The sequence below is a fragment of the Cariama cristata genome, unplaced genomic scaffold (genome assembly GCF_000690535.1).
Source record: "Cariama cristata isolate BGI_N322 unplaced genomic scaffold, ASM69053v1 scaffold7089, whole genome shotgun sequence".
NCBI classification, from domain to species: domain Eukaryota; kingdom Metazoa; phylum Chordata; class Aves; order Cariamiformes; family Cariamidae; genus Cariama; species Cariama cristata.
The window spans coordinates 24,104-41,156 of NW_009633949.1; the positions used below are offsets into that span (position 1 = coordinate 24,104).

At 39.9% G+C, this 17,053-nt stretch overlaps 1 protein-coding gene across 1 annotated transcript in view; it reads right to left on the reverse strand.

The window, feature by feature from the left end:
- LOC104166871 (dedicator of cytokinesis protein 5-like) overlaps positions 1 to 3,923 on the reverse strand; it is a gene marked incomplete at both ends in the record, with an annotated part of 25,826 nt that extends 21,903 nt beyond the window's left edge. Inside the window, one exon of the mRNA XM_009706964.1 lies at positions 3,840 to 3,923. Coding sequence (XP_009705266.1) covers positions 3,840 to 3,923 — 84 coding nt within the window. The remainder of the gene's footprint in view (positions 1 to 3,839) is intronic.
- Between the last annotated feature and the right edge of the window lie 13,130 nt (positions 3,924 to 17,053).

The window sequence follows — 17,053 nt, forward strand, 5'->3', positions numbered from 1 at the left end:
TCCACAATGTGACAATTTCCCACAGCTTGCATGAAATAATAATATATACTGCAGATTAGAAAAGATTCCCCTAAACAGAAGCATATCCTCCCCAGCTCACTACTCAAGGACAGACTCCCAGAGAGTAAGCAAATCCTGCACTGAAGCAGCCTTCAAATTATTGGACACAGCAAGTTTCCTTCTTTTCTTGGATTTTGCAGCATATGCCCAGTCTTGACAATATTTGGCAAACAACAGGATAAGCACTCACTGCTTATCTTATTATCAAGCGGGAAAAGTAATTTTGTACAAAGACCTCATGCCCTTCTGCAACCAGACAGTCAACCAGAGAAAGGATGAAAACCAAAATACTTGCTGTGCAGTTTACAAGAGTGTATCACGACCAAGATACCGAAACTAACAAAACCATGCTTTGCAGAGGGTCTCTGTGTATTTGTTTTAAAGGCAAGGTATGTCTAAGAAAACTGGTATACTCCAGATCTTCATGTATAATAAATACACCATGGTGTTTCAAAGCATGCTTGAAGCCCAACTAAGACACTTCAAAAGTTACTTAAAATCAGTCTCAAAGTAAAACACTGAATATGCGAATTTAGACCATATCTACAGGGCAAAACCCATTTACAACTGCACCTAACAACAGACTGACAAAGATGCAGTATGCCACAATCTTCATTTTCCTGGACTGAAGGAAATCCTGCCCAGTCTAGACTATGGAGTTATTCAACCCAACAGCAAACAGCTCTCAGGTTGTCCCTATACGGATTCGAGCTGCATTGGACATCAGCACGTTAGAGCTTGTACTAGAAATATTTGAAACCTTTAGTTCAAGCTGCTCAGCCTGTGGTTTTGGCTCTGATGACCTTCACTCACAATCCAAGTCTGTGTAGTTATAACTGGGACTTGTAACACATTAGGCAAAGCATCTGTTTAGAGCATGGGAAAAGAAAGGTTTACTAACAAGTGCAATGGCAGAGTCTCACCCCAAATTTGGCCAACTTTCCAAGGACTTTCAGCCTTTCCAACAGGCCTTTAACTCCTGATAGGATGCACTAGCATAAGCGAGCAGGGATTTTGCAATTTAAAAGTGCTTTAAGGGTCTGTGACACACTACGGCCTGTGGCAAAGCCACGTAACATTAGAAGTTTGCATACTACCGAGGCCTGCACCAAACTGCATCCATACCTCCTGACCTGCATTTTAATTCACTTTACTGCTCCTTGCCTCTCACACACCTCCTCCAGTGGCTTTGCTGTATCAGTGTTACGACTCAAAGCTATTCATCCAGTTGGGAGTCAGATAACGTTTGTTGTTAACGCCAAAATCGAGCGCAAGCTTCAACCTTGCTGCCTTGCTGTTAAGGAACAAACTGTGCACTTCAATTCTTACAGACAGAGCGGAGCCAGCCAAAATCTCAGATGAGGGATACAAAGAGCTTTCAAGTGAAGACTGTTTGATACACAGAGAGCCTGCACCAAACACAGCTGAGGAATGAATACCGAATACCTGCTGACTTCAACCAGGAGGAAAAAGGGGCTTTTTCTAGATAACTGATAGAGCGGGAAGCGAACTGTGGTGCAACAGCCCTGAGAACCTTCTCATAACTCACAAAGATGCGCCTGTGCATCCTGAGGTAGGGAACAATAGCAAGGAGCAATACTTTCCAAGTGGTTGTTACCATTACATGAGAGTCTCTGGACAATCCTGAGAAACTCCCCCTTAATTCCCTAAAGAATGTTACCAATAGCCTAAGGAACACCCTCAGCTGGGAGCTGCAGGGCTAACTTACACCGACTAAAAAAAGGACTTCACAAGGCATCTCTGAGCCTTTCTTCTTGCAAAGCCAACGCCCTGGTTAAATGGAACCTTTTTCTAAATTGAGACTTGTGTACCCAGATAAGAACAATGATTAGTGGAACAAAACTCCACTTTTATCAGACTGGAGTTGTATTTGTAAGTATACATCATTAGCATGAGAAGAAACAGAAAAAGATTCTTGTGGGAACACTAACTCCCAAAAACACAACCCACAGATATCTGGAAACAAAGCTGAAAGCTGATGTCCCAAAAGAAAGGAAAATAGATACAATAAGACATGAGAATTTCCTCCCAATCAGACAGAATATCATACTTTTGAGTTTTTAAGATGAATTTATGGGGAAAAAAGACCAGACCCACAGCAGAGTTACCATCTCAGAGACAATCTGCATCTTCTCCTTTAGATTCACAAATGTCTGGCCTAAATTCTTGGCTGGTCTTTCCAGGAAAAGTGTTTAGTTGTACTGCAGTAATTTCTAGGTGCCTTAATCACAAATTAGGATGTCACATTGATGGCTCAGCATATGAAATCAAGCAAAACATATTCACTTTCCCAAACAACTTACAATCAGTCTTCTCAGACTGAAGTTCCAAAAGGGGACATTTCAGGTAAAAAAAGGAATGTCGTTTGGGTATTCATTTCCTATTCTTGACTGTCTCTCTGTTAAATAGCTGATTACAGACCAAGTAGTAGGATTAAACAATGATATTGCTTTAAAAAAAAAAAAACAGAGAAAGAAATACCCCAACATTTTGGGAAGTACAAGATGCATCCCCTTCATGGAGGGCAACTTTCATCCCTGACACTCCCTCCTCCTTGTGTCTTTTTGCAAAACCAGTTCATAGATTAGTACTATTACATACAGATTTTCTTCTCTCTCCCTTTGCCTCCCCCCCCCCGCCAAACACACTCACCACTATCACACACATCAGTGTAAAAACACACATCAGCAACATAATCTGCTCTGACACATAGGAACCGGCTGGCTATTTCCAGTGTCAAGGTCAAAGAGAAGCAGAAAGAGAACAATTGGCTAAGAACAAATTGCTAAACAAGCAGCTTGCTGTTCCCAGCAGAGATACTAAAGAGTTTTTGTATGCCGAGTCTTTTTCAAACTGATGCTGCTTGTGAAAATGATTGCATTTATATATTGGAAAGAGTATTTAAATTTTGGAGAGTCTTCCTAACGAAGTAGTCAATAGTACATTCTTTAAAATAATTAAATGGCTGTGTTCCATTCCTAATATTGAAATCTTAATTAAACAGTCCAGTTTAATAAGTAGATATGAAACACACAAGTGTAATTTTCATCTTGTTTAAAATAGGAATTTTGTTTTCCTTTCTGTAAGATGTTTTACATTAAGGTATGTATTATGAAAAACTTCCCAGTAAAGTAATGGGAGAAACAGCCTAAAAAGGGTATGGAAGTTCCATAACTGGAGGCTTTCTAAAACATATAATGCCAGTTCGTGATATTATGGCTTAAACCAACATTACTTTTGAAACAATTAGACCTGCCCTCTCCTTTCCTTTCATCCACTACCTCTGTCGTCTCAGATCAAAGAAATAATTCAGGTTAAAAGCTACTTTTTTTTTAATTATTATTATTATTATTTTCCAGCTGGATCAGTTCATCACATGACTATACAAGCGCTTGGCCTGGCACAAGGAGGAGTCAAGGTAAACAGGTGTGGTGCGAAAACAGGATTGAACAGCCAGAAGTAAGTGTTTCTTTCTCTTGCAGTGCTGCCTTGAGATACTAGTGAAATCTTACCTTGAGAAACCTCTGCTAGGAACAGTGTAGATATGATTATCGCTTCTGTATTTTATGCATTTTTAATACCGTTTTACAAGTAAAGCGCATACAGCAAACATGACATAGCAAGTTTTGTGCTTTTGGGCATATCAGAAGTTGAAAATCTAGATCTTACATTTGTATTATTAAAAAAAAATAATCTTGATTTGTTATATTTACTTTCAAAAAGCAGTGCAAAGTACTTAGAAGTGATCCGCAACCTACCTTCATACATCTCCAAAATGTGAACAGTATCGCCAACTTGCAAGGAGAGCTCCACATCCTGGACAGCATCATAATTGTAGATTGCTAAAAAGGGGAAGAGGGGGGAGAGAGAGATGAAAAACACAATCATGAAAGCTATGACATAATCAGATTTTGAAATCTGGTATCACAGCACCTGTCAAAGGCAGAATATGATTTTGAAAAAGGACTGTAAAGTTACTAAGCTATCCTGTGTATATAATACACCAGAAAAGTATGCTGCATTATCTATTTCCAGATTCTATCCTCAGCTCCTGCAAGGATAAGGAACATTAATAACAGCCAACAAAGTTTGTCTTCTACCTTTAACAATACAGATCTGTGACACTGTATGAAGAGCTGCATCTTCCCACTTTGCTGACAACCTGCCCAGCTAAGGTCACTATTACCTCAGGCAGAGGTTATGCATCAATTAGGTAATTGTCATTTTTTATTAGCATTTCACAGGACTACCTGCAATGTAGCACTTGCAAGCACTGGCAAAACAACATAAATTGGATGTCATAAGAAAAAATGCCACTATTCTATACTAAATGACTCACACTATTTGCTACTACAGGCTTTTCCCAGACAAGAACCAATTTTAGCACGAAAACTTGAGATTCTCTGCAAATTTAATCCCTACAAAGACCAAGCTAATCTGAATGCTTATCGGATTTCCAGTGGGAATAGGATTAAGCCCAGAAGCCCACGCTTCTAAACTGCCTTTTCTCTGGAACTTTCTTGAGGTGCACAGTTTCACTGGGCAAAGCAGAAGAGCCCTCCTTAAGCTGCTGGAGGCTTCTCAAGATGAGAAAGTTTAATTTGAATTTGCTTTCAAACCAATGCAAGTAAGAAGACATGAAGCAGTCAGGAAAATGCTTTGCTATGGGTCAATGAATTGACTGGCTAAGTCAAAACAGACCACTCCTCTACCAAAATGAGATTATCTTATTTATTTATTTAAAATACTGGTTTAAGTACAGATCACATCTTACATGCAGCAATGCAATCTTCTCACACACGTGAGTGTCATATTTACATATCCAAATCTGTTCCCCAAGCAAATGTATTAGTGAAGTAAGCACAATGTTTATTTTTAAGAACGCAAATAAATCATGCAAACACTTTCAGGGGGCTGTGGGAAAATTCTTCAAGTACAAACCCTCTGAAGTCTGAAGAACTCTCTCTGAAAATTAAATAAATAAAAAAAAAATGGAGCTCTTGTATCAGGAAATTCACATCAAATGCCTATCATTTCCATCAAGACGAGGTATATTGCCTCCTGGCAAGGATCCAGCATAAACAAATGACTGTGGTTTACCACTCCGGAAATTATCTCACATATACTAGCTTTCTTTAAAATACTGTAACTATAAATAATCCAACAGAAGTAGGCATGCAATGCAAATTCCTTGCAGTATCTGAAATAGATCCTGATCACAGACACTTATTATCTTATGCTGCAGGGGCATTGTTTGTTCACGGTGGCCCTAATTCATGCCTACCATAACTTCAGTGCCTGCAGAGATACACACAGAGCACGCATTGAATCTATTACACTGTTTTCCAGAGGGTTACAGGAATGTTACTGGACTTTGGCTCCTAAGGCACCAGCTGCTTTGACATCCAGTTTCCTCTCTCTCCCTGCAATGCTGTTGTAAGCCAAGATATCCAAGATCACCAGTCAGTTCCTAATATCCAGTTTAGACACCTTAAATGCCCCAGAATAGGCCCAAAAGTAAAAGTCCCATCAAAATTTTTGCAGAAAAATCTGGATAACGTTTATGGCCAAAGACAAACATGAACATACTAGAGTAGATCTGAATAATCCATTAAGAACTACCTTGTATTGACAGATGCTGAGATCATAAATTGATAGAAGAACTGGTTAATATTGTATTTGATTTCGTTAAAAGGAAACCGTTCTACCAGACACAGAAAATAATTCTGCAAGGGTTTGCAGAGGTCAGCATAAAAGTGCAGTGCCTGACCCAAAGGAAAACAAACTCCCTGTGGCCATGCCTTCTGCTGCAGTAAACCTGCCAAATCACTAATGGTAAGCAGGGATGTTGCAATCCATTACTTGGATGGGACATCTCCAAATCTCTCCAAGGTGCAGCGGGGAAACGGTGTGGATGGATGAAACAATCCAGGCTTCCTTTGGAGTCACTGCTGAACTGCTGGCCCATAACATGCTACAGGGACACTGGGCTACACAGAAGGTGCCATTCCTCAGGTGAAGTCCAGGCATCAAGCAGCCTACAGACATTAATAATCCTACAGCAGTGTCAACAGACTTAGAAGACTTAAAGCAGAGTGTCTTAGCCAATTTCTAACTTGGCTGATTACATTCTGTCTACTGAAGTTTCCTCCCGTGGTTACAGCTGGATTGCCTTACTTTCTGTCCTAAAATGCTGTTTGGGATTCCTGTTTCATGGTTGTGCTCACCATGAGAAATGGCTGCTGTTTAGAAATGCACGTGTGCTTGTACATACAGGGATTCCTACATACAATTTCTAGATGCCTTGGGTTTCTTTGGGACAAACAGATATTATATAAACACCAGTCTGTATTTTTCCATAAATTGCTGCTTTAGCTTCAGACAAAAGCAGTCTGAGCAGCACCAAGTGTCTCACACAAAGGTGGGCGGGTATCAGACAAGCCCTTCTTTTGAGAACACAGACGGTTAATTCAAAACCAAAGAGCTCAACAGCTCGAAGAAGAGGGAGAACCCAACACTGCACCTCCCTTCCCCTCACCAAAGATCACAACAGCCACAAGACAGGGAACTAAACGTTGCAGTTCCCTAAAAAAATTCCCTGCTTTACCAGAAAGGTTTCAGATCCCCATGCATAGCATTTACAAGCTAAATGAACACACTTCTGCCACTATGCGTCAGAAAAATAGGCAAGATTTGTAGTATCTTGCTTTGCCAGATTGAATTAAGCAAGAACAGAGGGTCGCTGTATATAAAATCTCCTACCCAATGGTTATGTGCAAGGTTATAAAAGACAAATTGCTGACATATTTTCCCTGGGAGATTTACTGTTTGCAACTGATGCTTCCTGCTGCTTGAAGTCCGAAATAGCGCATCTGCAGTTATTTGAACTGCTTAGCCTCTTTTTCATTGTGTGTATTTAATCTGACCTCTTTCAGACTTAAAAGAAAAAGGAAGCTGCACATAACATGGTCATGGCATGAAAAACTAAAAATTCTTCATATAAAATCCTTACAGGGCAGCAAGAAAGGAAGAAAGAAAAAAAAATACAAATACTTTTGTCCCCAAATTTGCAGGAATATCTCAAGTCTTTTCACTTCAAGTTAAACTTCAGTTGAGATTTTTGTCCTTTGAAATTCACTTTAGAATGGTGATCCTGTTCCTTTTATCATCCTGAATGAAAAGCAGCACTGAAGTCTAGCAAATTTCATCTAAATAGAGGCAGAGGTGGAAAACACGATCCATAAGATCCGTAAGAAGGAGATACTGGGTTTGTTTTAATGATCATATTCTTTGAGCATAACTACAGGCAATGTATCATACTCTTTAATTTACAGTCCCCTAGTTTGATTAGTGGAAAGTTTAAGAAATGTTTTTTTTCAATAACGCATCAAGCCTATGGAATTCATTAGGAGGGAAGGTCAGAGGAGTCAGCATTGGGGCTGGTTTGAAAAGGGCAACAGATAACTTTATGACCGATGACAGCAGCCAGGGTAACGCAGGTGAAGATAAGAAGCAGCAATTTTCATGCTTCAGGGCAGAAGGTGATTCCTCAAAACATATCAGGAAGGAACTCTAAAGGCATTGCACAACTGGGCATGCAGGCTGATGTCGGGGCATACACTGCCCTGTCCTGAAGCATCACACAACAGTCATCACCAGAAACAAGGACTACACGAACGGCAAAGGAAATTTGAGACAGTCTGGGCTTTCCAAGGTAGACAGGGCTCTGAGTAATAGCTAACGGTGAGTTGAAAGTTTCTGGGAAGGCACATGGTTTGATGTGGGCTGGAACACGACAGTATTATGATGGAAAGAGCAGGTTTAGTTATGTCACTCCCTCCGGTTGTATGAAGATACAAGATTAATCACAGCACGCATTCCTGATCTGTGAAACACCAGACAGTGGCACTTAAAACAGTAAGAACCCTCAATGTCATGCAGAAAATGAGAAGCACAATTCTCTTACCAAAAAAACCCAAAAAACAAACCCCCAAAAAACCAAAACACACTTTCAAAACCCACAAAGCTTCACTTTGCCCAAGAGTCCTGGGAGAAGCCTTAATTTGCAAGAGGTCTATCGGCAACTCATTGAGCCTGACCTAGCTTTTAGTGAAACCAGTGGGAGATCTGGCATATCTTTCCATGAAAGCAGTGTCAGGCTTACTTCTTCAGTGCCTACCAACAACGTTTCTTTGCAAGGAAGGTGATGGTGCAGTCAGCTTCAATGCCACATAGTGTCTCGCTTTAAAGAGCCCGTGCACATCTGGACAAGTGATCTCGTGCACTAATGCAGTGTCTTTCACACAGTACCACCAGCGCATATTAGAAAGGCAGCAATTGTTCTCTTTTGCATGCAGAGAAACTGAGGACAGAAAAACTGAACGTCATCCTGTTTGCAGCATATTCAAAGATGAAATCCAAATATTAATTCCTAGACCCATTTTAACCACAAGACCGTAACTCGTTTTCAAGACTGTTCTAAAAGCGAAGCGAAGCTAAAATGTCTGAAACTGAAGTGAGGCAGAAACGGTCACATACTATTTTGTAAGTAACTCAAAGCAGAATGAAATGGAATCCTTCCCTCAATAACTTGTTTAAATGCATTTGAAATGTGGATTATTGCCCCGAAAAACACAGCCACTGCAAAATCCGTTATCTCTAACTTGGCTCAAAATAACCACCCCTTCACCCATTATGATGATAAGCGCTTCCAAATACCATGTCCCACTTCTCTGAAGTCTGCCCTCAGCACTATCTGATAGGAGAGGGCTGTGCCTTGCTTCCTCTGAACAAAGAATCACATTCAGTGCTGTTGCAATAACCAGACTTCATCTCATTACATCTTTCAACTGAAGAGTCAAAAACTATTGTACGGAAACAGAAGTATGAGCTTTTATGCTGCAACAACCCTGTATTAAGAAATGGCATTTATGCCGGAGAGCCCCATTTGGAGAAGGCTGGTATGCTATCTGTTGCCAAGATATAACCAAAAAAACAGTGGCTTTATTTAAAAAATAAGGAACTGCCCAAGGAATTAATTCTTAATAGAAACAAAGGCTTTTTGATGTTTGAGCAAAAACATTCTTGTAACTTCCCAGGAATTTGTGTCTGCAAAATTGAGAATAGCATAATTAAGATTTATATGTCAGACTACTTAAAAAAAAAGAGAAAAGTCAGTCATGGTTCAACACTATGAAACATGCACATTAACTGACTTACAAAAAAAAAAATCCCTATTCCTGAATTGGTTGATGCTGACATTCAGTCTCAATCCTACAAAGTTCCAAGCGACTCCTTTGCGTTTTTAATGCAAATAACCCAGAATAACAGGATTACACAGATGGAAATGCTTTAATTAACAGCCATCATCAGACTTCAGAGTCAAACATCTGATGAGCTAGAGGTGGACCTTTAACATCTTGTGTACTTATGTTTCAGGCTGACCTCACACACAGGAATACAGCTGGAAGGACTTTTACTGATCTTTAAAATTTTTAAGCTGGGTTATCTTAAAAATGGGTATTAAATCAACTGAGAAATTATACCATCTGCCTATGCAGGAGGATATGGCATGGCCTTTCAAATTTGGATTCTCTAACTGTCAGTTTCTATAGTCATTCCCTTCTTTTGAGAGCCATGAGAAAAGCAGGAAGATCCACTGGCCTCAACATGCTTCCAAGACTTGCAGTTCCAACCTAAGACTACTCCAATAACCAAACCCAAATAAGAGTGTTACCTGCTCACCTGCCAAGGACAAGGATGCCCATCTGCCAGATGCAGAGTCGATCAAAGGTCTGCTAAGGTTTTTCTGATTTCCTCTGAATAACAGAATATTATCCTGGAGACAGGACAGCCAAATAATCTAGAGTCTGTCCCGCATAAACAGTCTAAGTCAAATGAATTTCCAAATTTGGGACTAGAGATGATTTTCCTCTTTCAGTCATGCTGTCACCAACTTTTGGATATTCCTGTCTCTCTCCATCATAGATTGGATCAGATTCTAGGATCAATGGTTTAATCTCTTGAAGCCTGGATTGCTTTATAAAAAAAACAACTTAATAACCTCAGCTCATGGGAATACGGATGGCTTCACAAGTGTTACACAAGTGCTCCAACTAGATGATCTAATGGTCTCATGGCTTTAAACTCTACAGACTGAAACCACAGTCAGTTCCACAACAATGCTCTGGAGCAAGTGGCAGACCCAATGACAAATTAGCCCATGTATTTTAATTACAGCTTCTTAGTAGATTCAGATCAGGCAAACTGCGAGACGATTCAGAACTGTTGAAGCAAGAGACATACTGATTATAAAGGAAAAAGAAATAATCTCCATCTTTTCATGTCTGCAGAATTCCCATTAGTCATCTTCCCCTCAAATATTTATTGCAAAGTGTTTATACCACAGTAGCTGTATGAAAGTAAAGAAGATTCTTTTCTCAGAGTGCATCTATACAGGACAGAGATATACATCCTAGACATACACTGATTGGGATACCAGTAATAATGCCATCACAGCATAAGCTGTTTTGTCTCTAAGTGTGCTTGAGGTAGAAGCAGCCAAACTGATCTGACCCGCATAGAAACCCTTTGTTATACTGCTCAGATTCTAGAATAAGCTTTCTTGATGGCCAGTGACTTTTCTGGGCATATGTCAGTGGCTAGCAAAGCAAGCCAACAGTGCATTGGTTATAGCATTATGGCATACTAACCCAGACTTGCTGTATACGAGCAGATAAGACACTTGGAAAAATCCTGAAATATCTCTCTCTCTCTCTGTGTCACTAAGTGCACATTGTAAAGTAGCTCCACATTTTGCCCAGACGAAAGAACTCTAAAGTCTTGGCCCCTCTGCCTCCTCCTCACAATTAGGCCATGGAAACAAATGGCAAAGAAAATCTACAGTAGGAAAACCACCAGAAAACAAGTCTCTCCAAATACACTTAGGTGGGCATTCATACAGACACCTGGGCAAAATCCTGTTACTGTAGAACCCACTCTGACTTCACTTGCTGACTAAAGAATCAACTCAATTCAGAGTTTCTAGCTTTTGCAATAACCCACTCTGACCTCAGAAATTACAAATACCCCCATCTCCAAAAGTCCAATTTCCCCTTCTGCCCATCTCAATACGGAGTTTAAAGCTCTGCTGTTTTTACACATGCAGTAATTTTCTAAACCATTTTCCTGAAACCATGTACCAGAATAATGCAAAGCAGAGTTACAGTACATAATAGCAAGTATGCATTTTATTTTACATATGGGTAACGCATACACAAATCGTTAGCTGTGTAATTTTCTTCACTAGGCTGTCTACTTCCTTTTATTATTTTCACTCTAAAGGGCCCTTAGGGATTTTAAGCTCAGATAAAGAATTAATCTACATTAGCTGTCTCAGCTTGTGTCTGGAGTAAGAGGGAGTGCTGTAAGTCAATGGAGAAATAAATCAGTACTAGCAGTGTAGGAGCCAATCTGCTCCTGAATATACTACACCCAACTTAATCTGGTGCTTGATTAAAAATAAGACAAAAAACATAGACCTGCAATTCCAGTCTCCTTGGAACATCATGAAATGTCCCCTTTTGCAGATATACAAATGGAAAAAGAAAATAGCCTAGCCGCTCTTCTTGAAGATTCACACTTTTGTAAACTGTTATCAGGTTGCCTTGATACATCTTTCTACAACAATCATTTAAGGTTGTCTGCAAGATTACCTAAGCTGTGGTTTAGAGGAATGCCCTCGGCTTTTGTTCCCACTGCATTACCAGCCTCCATCTACTTCCTGCAGTCAGTCAGAATGGTGCCTGCCTAACAGTGTGCAAACATAAAAAGGGAAGATAAAATAATGAAATGTTAGCTGCAGCGTAAAAGAGTTTTTAAGGCTACAGTCTGTTTCAGGTCTGGCTGATTTAAACTAAACAACATGCAATAGCATGTCAGTGTTCAAGTGGAATGAACAGATGCAGAAGTACCCAACTAGGAACTTGCGTGCCAAAAGCAGCTTCCAAGTGCAAAAAGAGGACAACATGCTGCTTGTTGAGTCTGGAAGGCGGTCCTTGACTTTGTGGTTCTCAACCCAGCTGCTGGAATATCTTGCAGTTTCATTGAGCCAGCCTTCCTCCAGTTGACACAGAAGAAAAGAAGCCATTTGCCATTCCTGTTTTAGTGGTACTCAATTCTGGCAGTATAAAGCTGGCTTGGGCAGGAAAAGCGCAGCAACAGCTGCCAATGTTGTTATTACTACTGTGCTACAGAGAAACCTCAGATCCTGGCACTATCAAAGCTGCATCTTTTACCAGCTCTGATTTCACAAAACACATCTACCTAGCATCTTTAATTACTTCATTCATTTAGCAAGATATACATTCAACTGCTTTCATCGTGACACAGTGACCTTCTCAACATGCAGGATACAAGACAAGACTGCTCCTTTTCATCTACTGGCGAGGCTACAAGAACTAGATACCATAATGACAGGTGGCTTATAGATCTTGTTAGGTTAGAGTACGCTTGATATTATTGTAAGGTGCATATCTTCCAAGTCCTGCAGCTTTATTCTGCCTCTTTGAAATCTGAGCAGTAACATCCAGCCTGAACAATTAGTATTCTCAAAAAAAAAAAAAAGTATTAAATCATAGTCTTGTCCTTTAGAGCGATTGTTTTAACAGTGTAACACTATTTCAAGTATCACATGACCACAGAAATCAACAGCTTCGCCACTGGCTTTAGCTGAATCAGGATCGGGTTTGTATTCAGGTTAGCCTATTGGTATCACAGGAATTCAATAAACTTAAAATACTACGCATCTTCTCTACATTGTGCATTTTGGAGAAAGAGACTTGAAGAAAATGGGCACATAACCACTTCTTGGGTCCTCCTCTAGAAAAGAAGGGGTTCATACCTATAGCCTTCTCAGTACTGTGGTACTTACATTCTGGTTTTAACAACTGCATATACCTAATAGAGGTTTGAAATCCAGTTTTCATAAAAGTAACCTCTGATTTTGAATGTTTCCATTTTTATGGTCTGTGAAGAAACAGATGCTCATTTATAATACGCACACAATTGCAACTGAATTTTACCAAGCCTGTCTGTAATCACTTTTTTTCCCCAAGCAAACGTGCAACTTGTGTTTGGATACGTTAAGTACAAGAGTAACTTTTGCAATGAAATGCTCAAGCAGATTTGTAAAAGTAAAAAACCAAACCCATCACTTGATAAATTGGACTACTCAGCTAATTCCCAACTTGAAAGCGTGTGGCACTTTCAAAAGAATTAAGTGGATTTGCCACTGGCTTTAAACTACTGTCCTAGTTCTTGCTGGGCAAAACATCAAAGGAAGTAGAAAGAAAACTTGGAAATACTACTGTACAGAACTGTGAATGTTACTATCTAATGAGTTCTGCTGTATGCATTGCTTCCAGAGGGAGTGAGGCTGGAGAGGCGAGAGGAGATCTAACAACTAAAACACTTGAGTATGGAATCCAACTGCGCCTACAGGCTAGTCTTCACCAGAAAGTTCACTTGAGTTAAAAGTTCATCATTGTCCCTTGCTAGCATCACACCTATGTATCGACACTAAACTCAAGCTGATAGACCTACAGAGAATATAAAGCTAAGGGATCCCACTTCATCAGCTGCAAATGTCACCCACCGGAATTACAGCCATAAATTTTTGTACAAGTGTTCTCAGGCCTCCAACACCTTCCCTTTTCCACCCATGTGCTCAGAAAGAGACAGACAATTTGCATGAGGAGAATTCATAGCGTGGCTTGGCCCACTGTACTTTAAGAAAGACATGCTGCCAAGAAACTCTTCACCTCCACTGGATAGCACCTCTATGGAAACTAGCACTTGAGCTAACTCATGCTGGTAGGGCTAACACAAGTAGAATTTCTCATATGCATAACCACAGGGATTTCAATTGGCCTCTGTACCTTCAGTCCTTCTCATTCAACACAGGCTTCGTAACAGATGACTCTTCCATAATGGGTGCCTGTGGTTTCATTGATTCATGTTTGCAAAATGACACAAGCCCCAATCAGCGAATTGGCACTACATAGCGAGACAGATAGTTTCACATTTCCAGAGACCTTTAATTCCAAAGCATTTTTATCTTGCCACTTATCTCGGGTAACAAGCAAATGGCAAACAGGGGAACAGTGTTGAACCGAGGAATGGGGACTAAGGGTCTTACTCTGGAAGGAAAAAAGCCAAACAAGAATATCGATCCCATTTATTGTCATGAAGATTAAAGAACAAGCTACTCCCAAATTTGCAGTAAGCAGATCAGTTTTAACTAAACTGCACAAGATGCAAGGAGATAAAGGATTTGGAACTGGGTACCATGCACTGTAGCCTTCCCTTCATTTTCTACAGCTACTTGATTCCTTTACATTAAGCTCCATCTCTCTGCAGCTTGAAGCCCCCACTACATCATCAGAGCAATGAGAATGGAAGTGCTGCAAGAATCAGGTCTCTCATACTTAAGCTACTTACTCTTGCTTTAAAAAAAAAAAAAAAAAAAGGAAAAAAAGCGCTCTTCCAGAACTAACTGGCCACTATTTGCCCATGACATTCTAGAACAGTATTAGAACTTTACAGTTGAAGTTATAAACTGTTTTATTATTATGCAGGATCAAAGTACCAAGCTTCCCAAGAGCAGAAAACTATTATTATCTTCATTGTATCTCAATGAACTTTTTGCCCAGATTCAGCACTTTCCAGAATGAGGTCCGCTTTTATTGCAGCAACACCTCCAGAAAAATGAGAGCATAAGAAGTAGCCGAAGAATAATCTCCACAAAACAATCACTACTTTTTTTAGATACATTCTGACAATGTGCCAGACACCTATCTGAAAGCTTCAAGAGGCTGCCAGAGCAATTCATCCTTTAAACAGTGCTCCCCCTTCTACTCCTGGGAGATCTTCCTAGGAGGTACAGTCTGTACTGTACCAAAAAGACGTTTTTATCATTTAAGCAACTGGTCCAACTAGCACTCTGTAACATCTTCAGTTTTTGAAGGCAACCATGAACTGGCCACCTAGAAAGCTGTTTAGTGATTCATATTTACGTTCCAGTTTTATTAGCACATGTTTCCTGGCAAATGCAGCAAAATTCATTACAGTATTTTAGGCATTCAATCGTAAGTTAAATGCACTGGACCTGAAAACATAGTCTCATTCTGGTAGCATGGGGATAAATGCATTTATGACTTTGGACTAAAGTAGTTTTAAGCTTGGCCATGGTTGAGTCTTTAATGTGCGAGCATAAATAGGATTTTTTTTTTCCCTCCCTAAAAGCACTAATTGAAAGAAATGCCCTACCAGTCAAGTTAAGTGCAAGTTAAACAGCAAAAAAAAAAGAAAGAAAAAAAGTTGACTTTCAATTAAAGGAGCTTTGACAAGCTTGCATATAGAAGGGGTGTACATTTTTCAACTTTTGAATAATAGTGAAAGATTATTACACATTTACTGCTTCTCGATCAATACACTATTGGTTCCAGTTTTTTCAGTTCACAAACTTTTATTGTTTTGCTTTTAATTTCCATAGTTCCTATCTGCATTTGTGCTAGCAAATACAGTCCTATGCCAAAAGAAGAACCCCAAGAATATGCAAGAGACTGGTGTGAAATTCAGCACTGGTCGGCACACCCAGCTCTAGCAGAAGGTGGTACTTACAGCCTCCTGACACCTCTGAACACTTAGGCCCACACCTGATCAGCAGAAGACAGCTCAGCCAAAACCCTAGAAGGCCACTAGCAGTTTTGGATGCCTCAAGAGAGGATTCAGAGCCTCCATAAAGGGATCTGATTGTTAGTAAGATGAACTGTATGATAGCTCCTGAACATCAGGACTGTTGGTGACATTTCAAGGTGGATACCCAAGAGTTACAGCACCCAGAAGTCACAAGTCACTTCTAGAAATACTGCTCTTCAAACTAGGAATAAGAAAAGGAACAAGTCTTGTTCACGTCAGCAATGCCTTTGAAGTCCACAGGATTAGTTTCACAGGGAACTACTTCAGGAATAGAATAGTAATCACCAAAAGTAAGAGAAGACAGACTCGGACTAATACAGATAAACAAAAAAGAGAAAGGACTACGGAAGCAAGAAGCAGCACAACCAACTTTCACATCAAATAAACTGTAGACACAGCAGTAAAAACTGGGGAACTAAATCAGAAATAAAGTGTCATATACTACTCTGAAGATTCAAAACTTTTTGCTGTCAACAATGCCAAGTTTTTTTCCCTGTTGAAAGCTTTGTTGGTATTGCCATCAACACAACAATTTTTACACACAAATCATAGTAAAACAAATGGAAGGAAAAATGAGTAGTTACAGAGTGTTTCTATCGACAGAAAGGAAGACTTCTGCAGTAGGAATGGGCTCTTTCATCCTTGTAGAGTCCCTCTCAAGAACATGCCGCACAACAGTGCACTTAAGTTTCAAGTTAGAAGCGTTCTGCAAGAATGGCAGGATTAAGGAAAGCAGCGAGTTGAAACAAATATGAATTTTGCTCTAATTTGACATGATGTACTACTATCAGTACGATGAAACTCCTTTGATCACAGACTGTATTTTGAGACAACTCTGCAGAAGGCGTATGAAGCTGGAACATGAAGCCAAGACCTGATGGCCCATCATATCAGAAGTTATCACAAATCAAACCATTAGTAAGAAAATCTTATTCTGCAGCATTGTCTCTTCCTCTCTGATCCTCTGCATTTCTGCTCACATAAATCACAAATGTAGCTGGCAGGCACTGATTTACTTTTGAAAAATTACTGCCATTCCTAAGACATGACGCAGCTGATTGTAACTCAACCACCACAGGGTTATTTTGACAAAGTAAATACTTCTTTGCAACACGAGTAGTCCTATGCTCCGGTCTCTCCAGCAGGGAAGAATGTAATGGGTTTAAAAGGCCACCGATAACTATTAGGGATAATTACCTGTCAGTTTACCAAA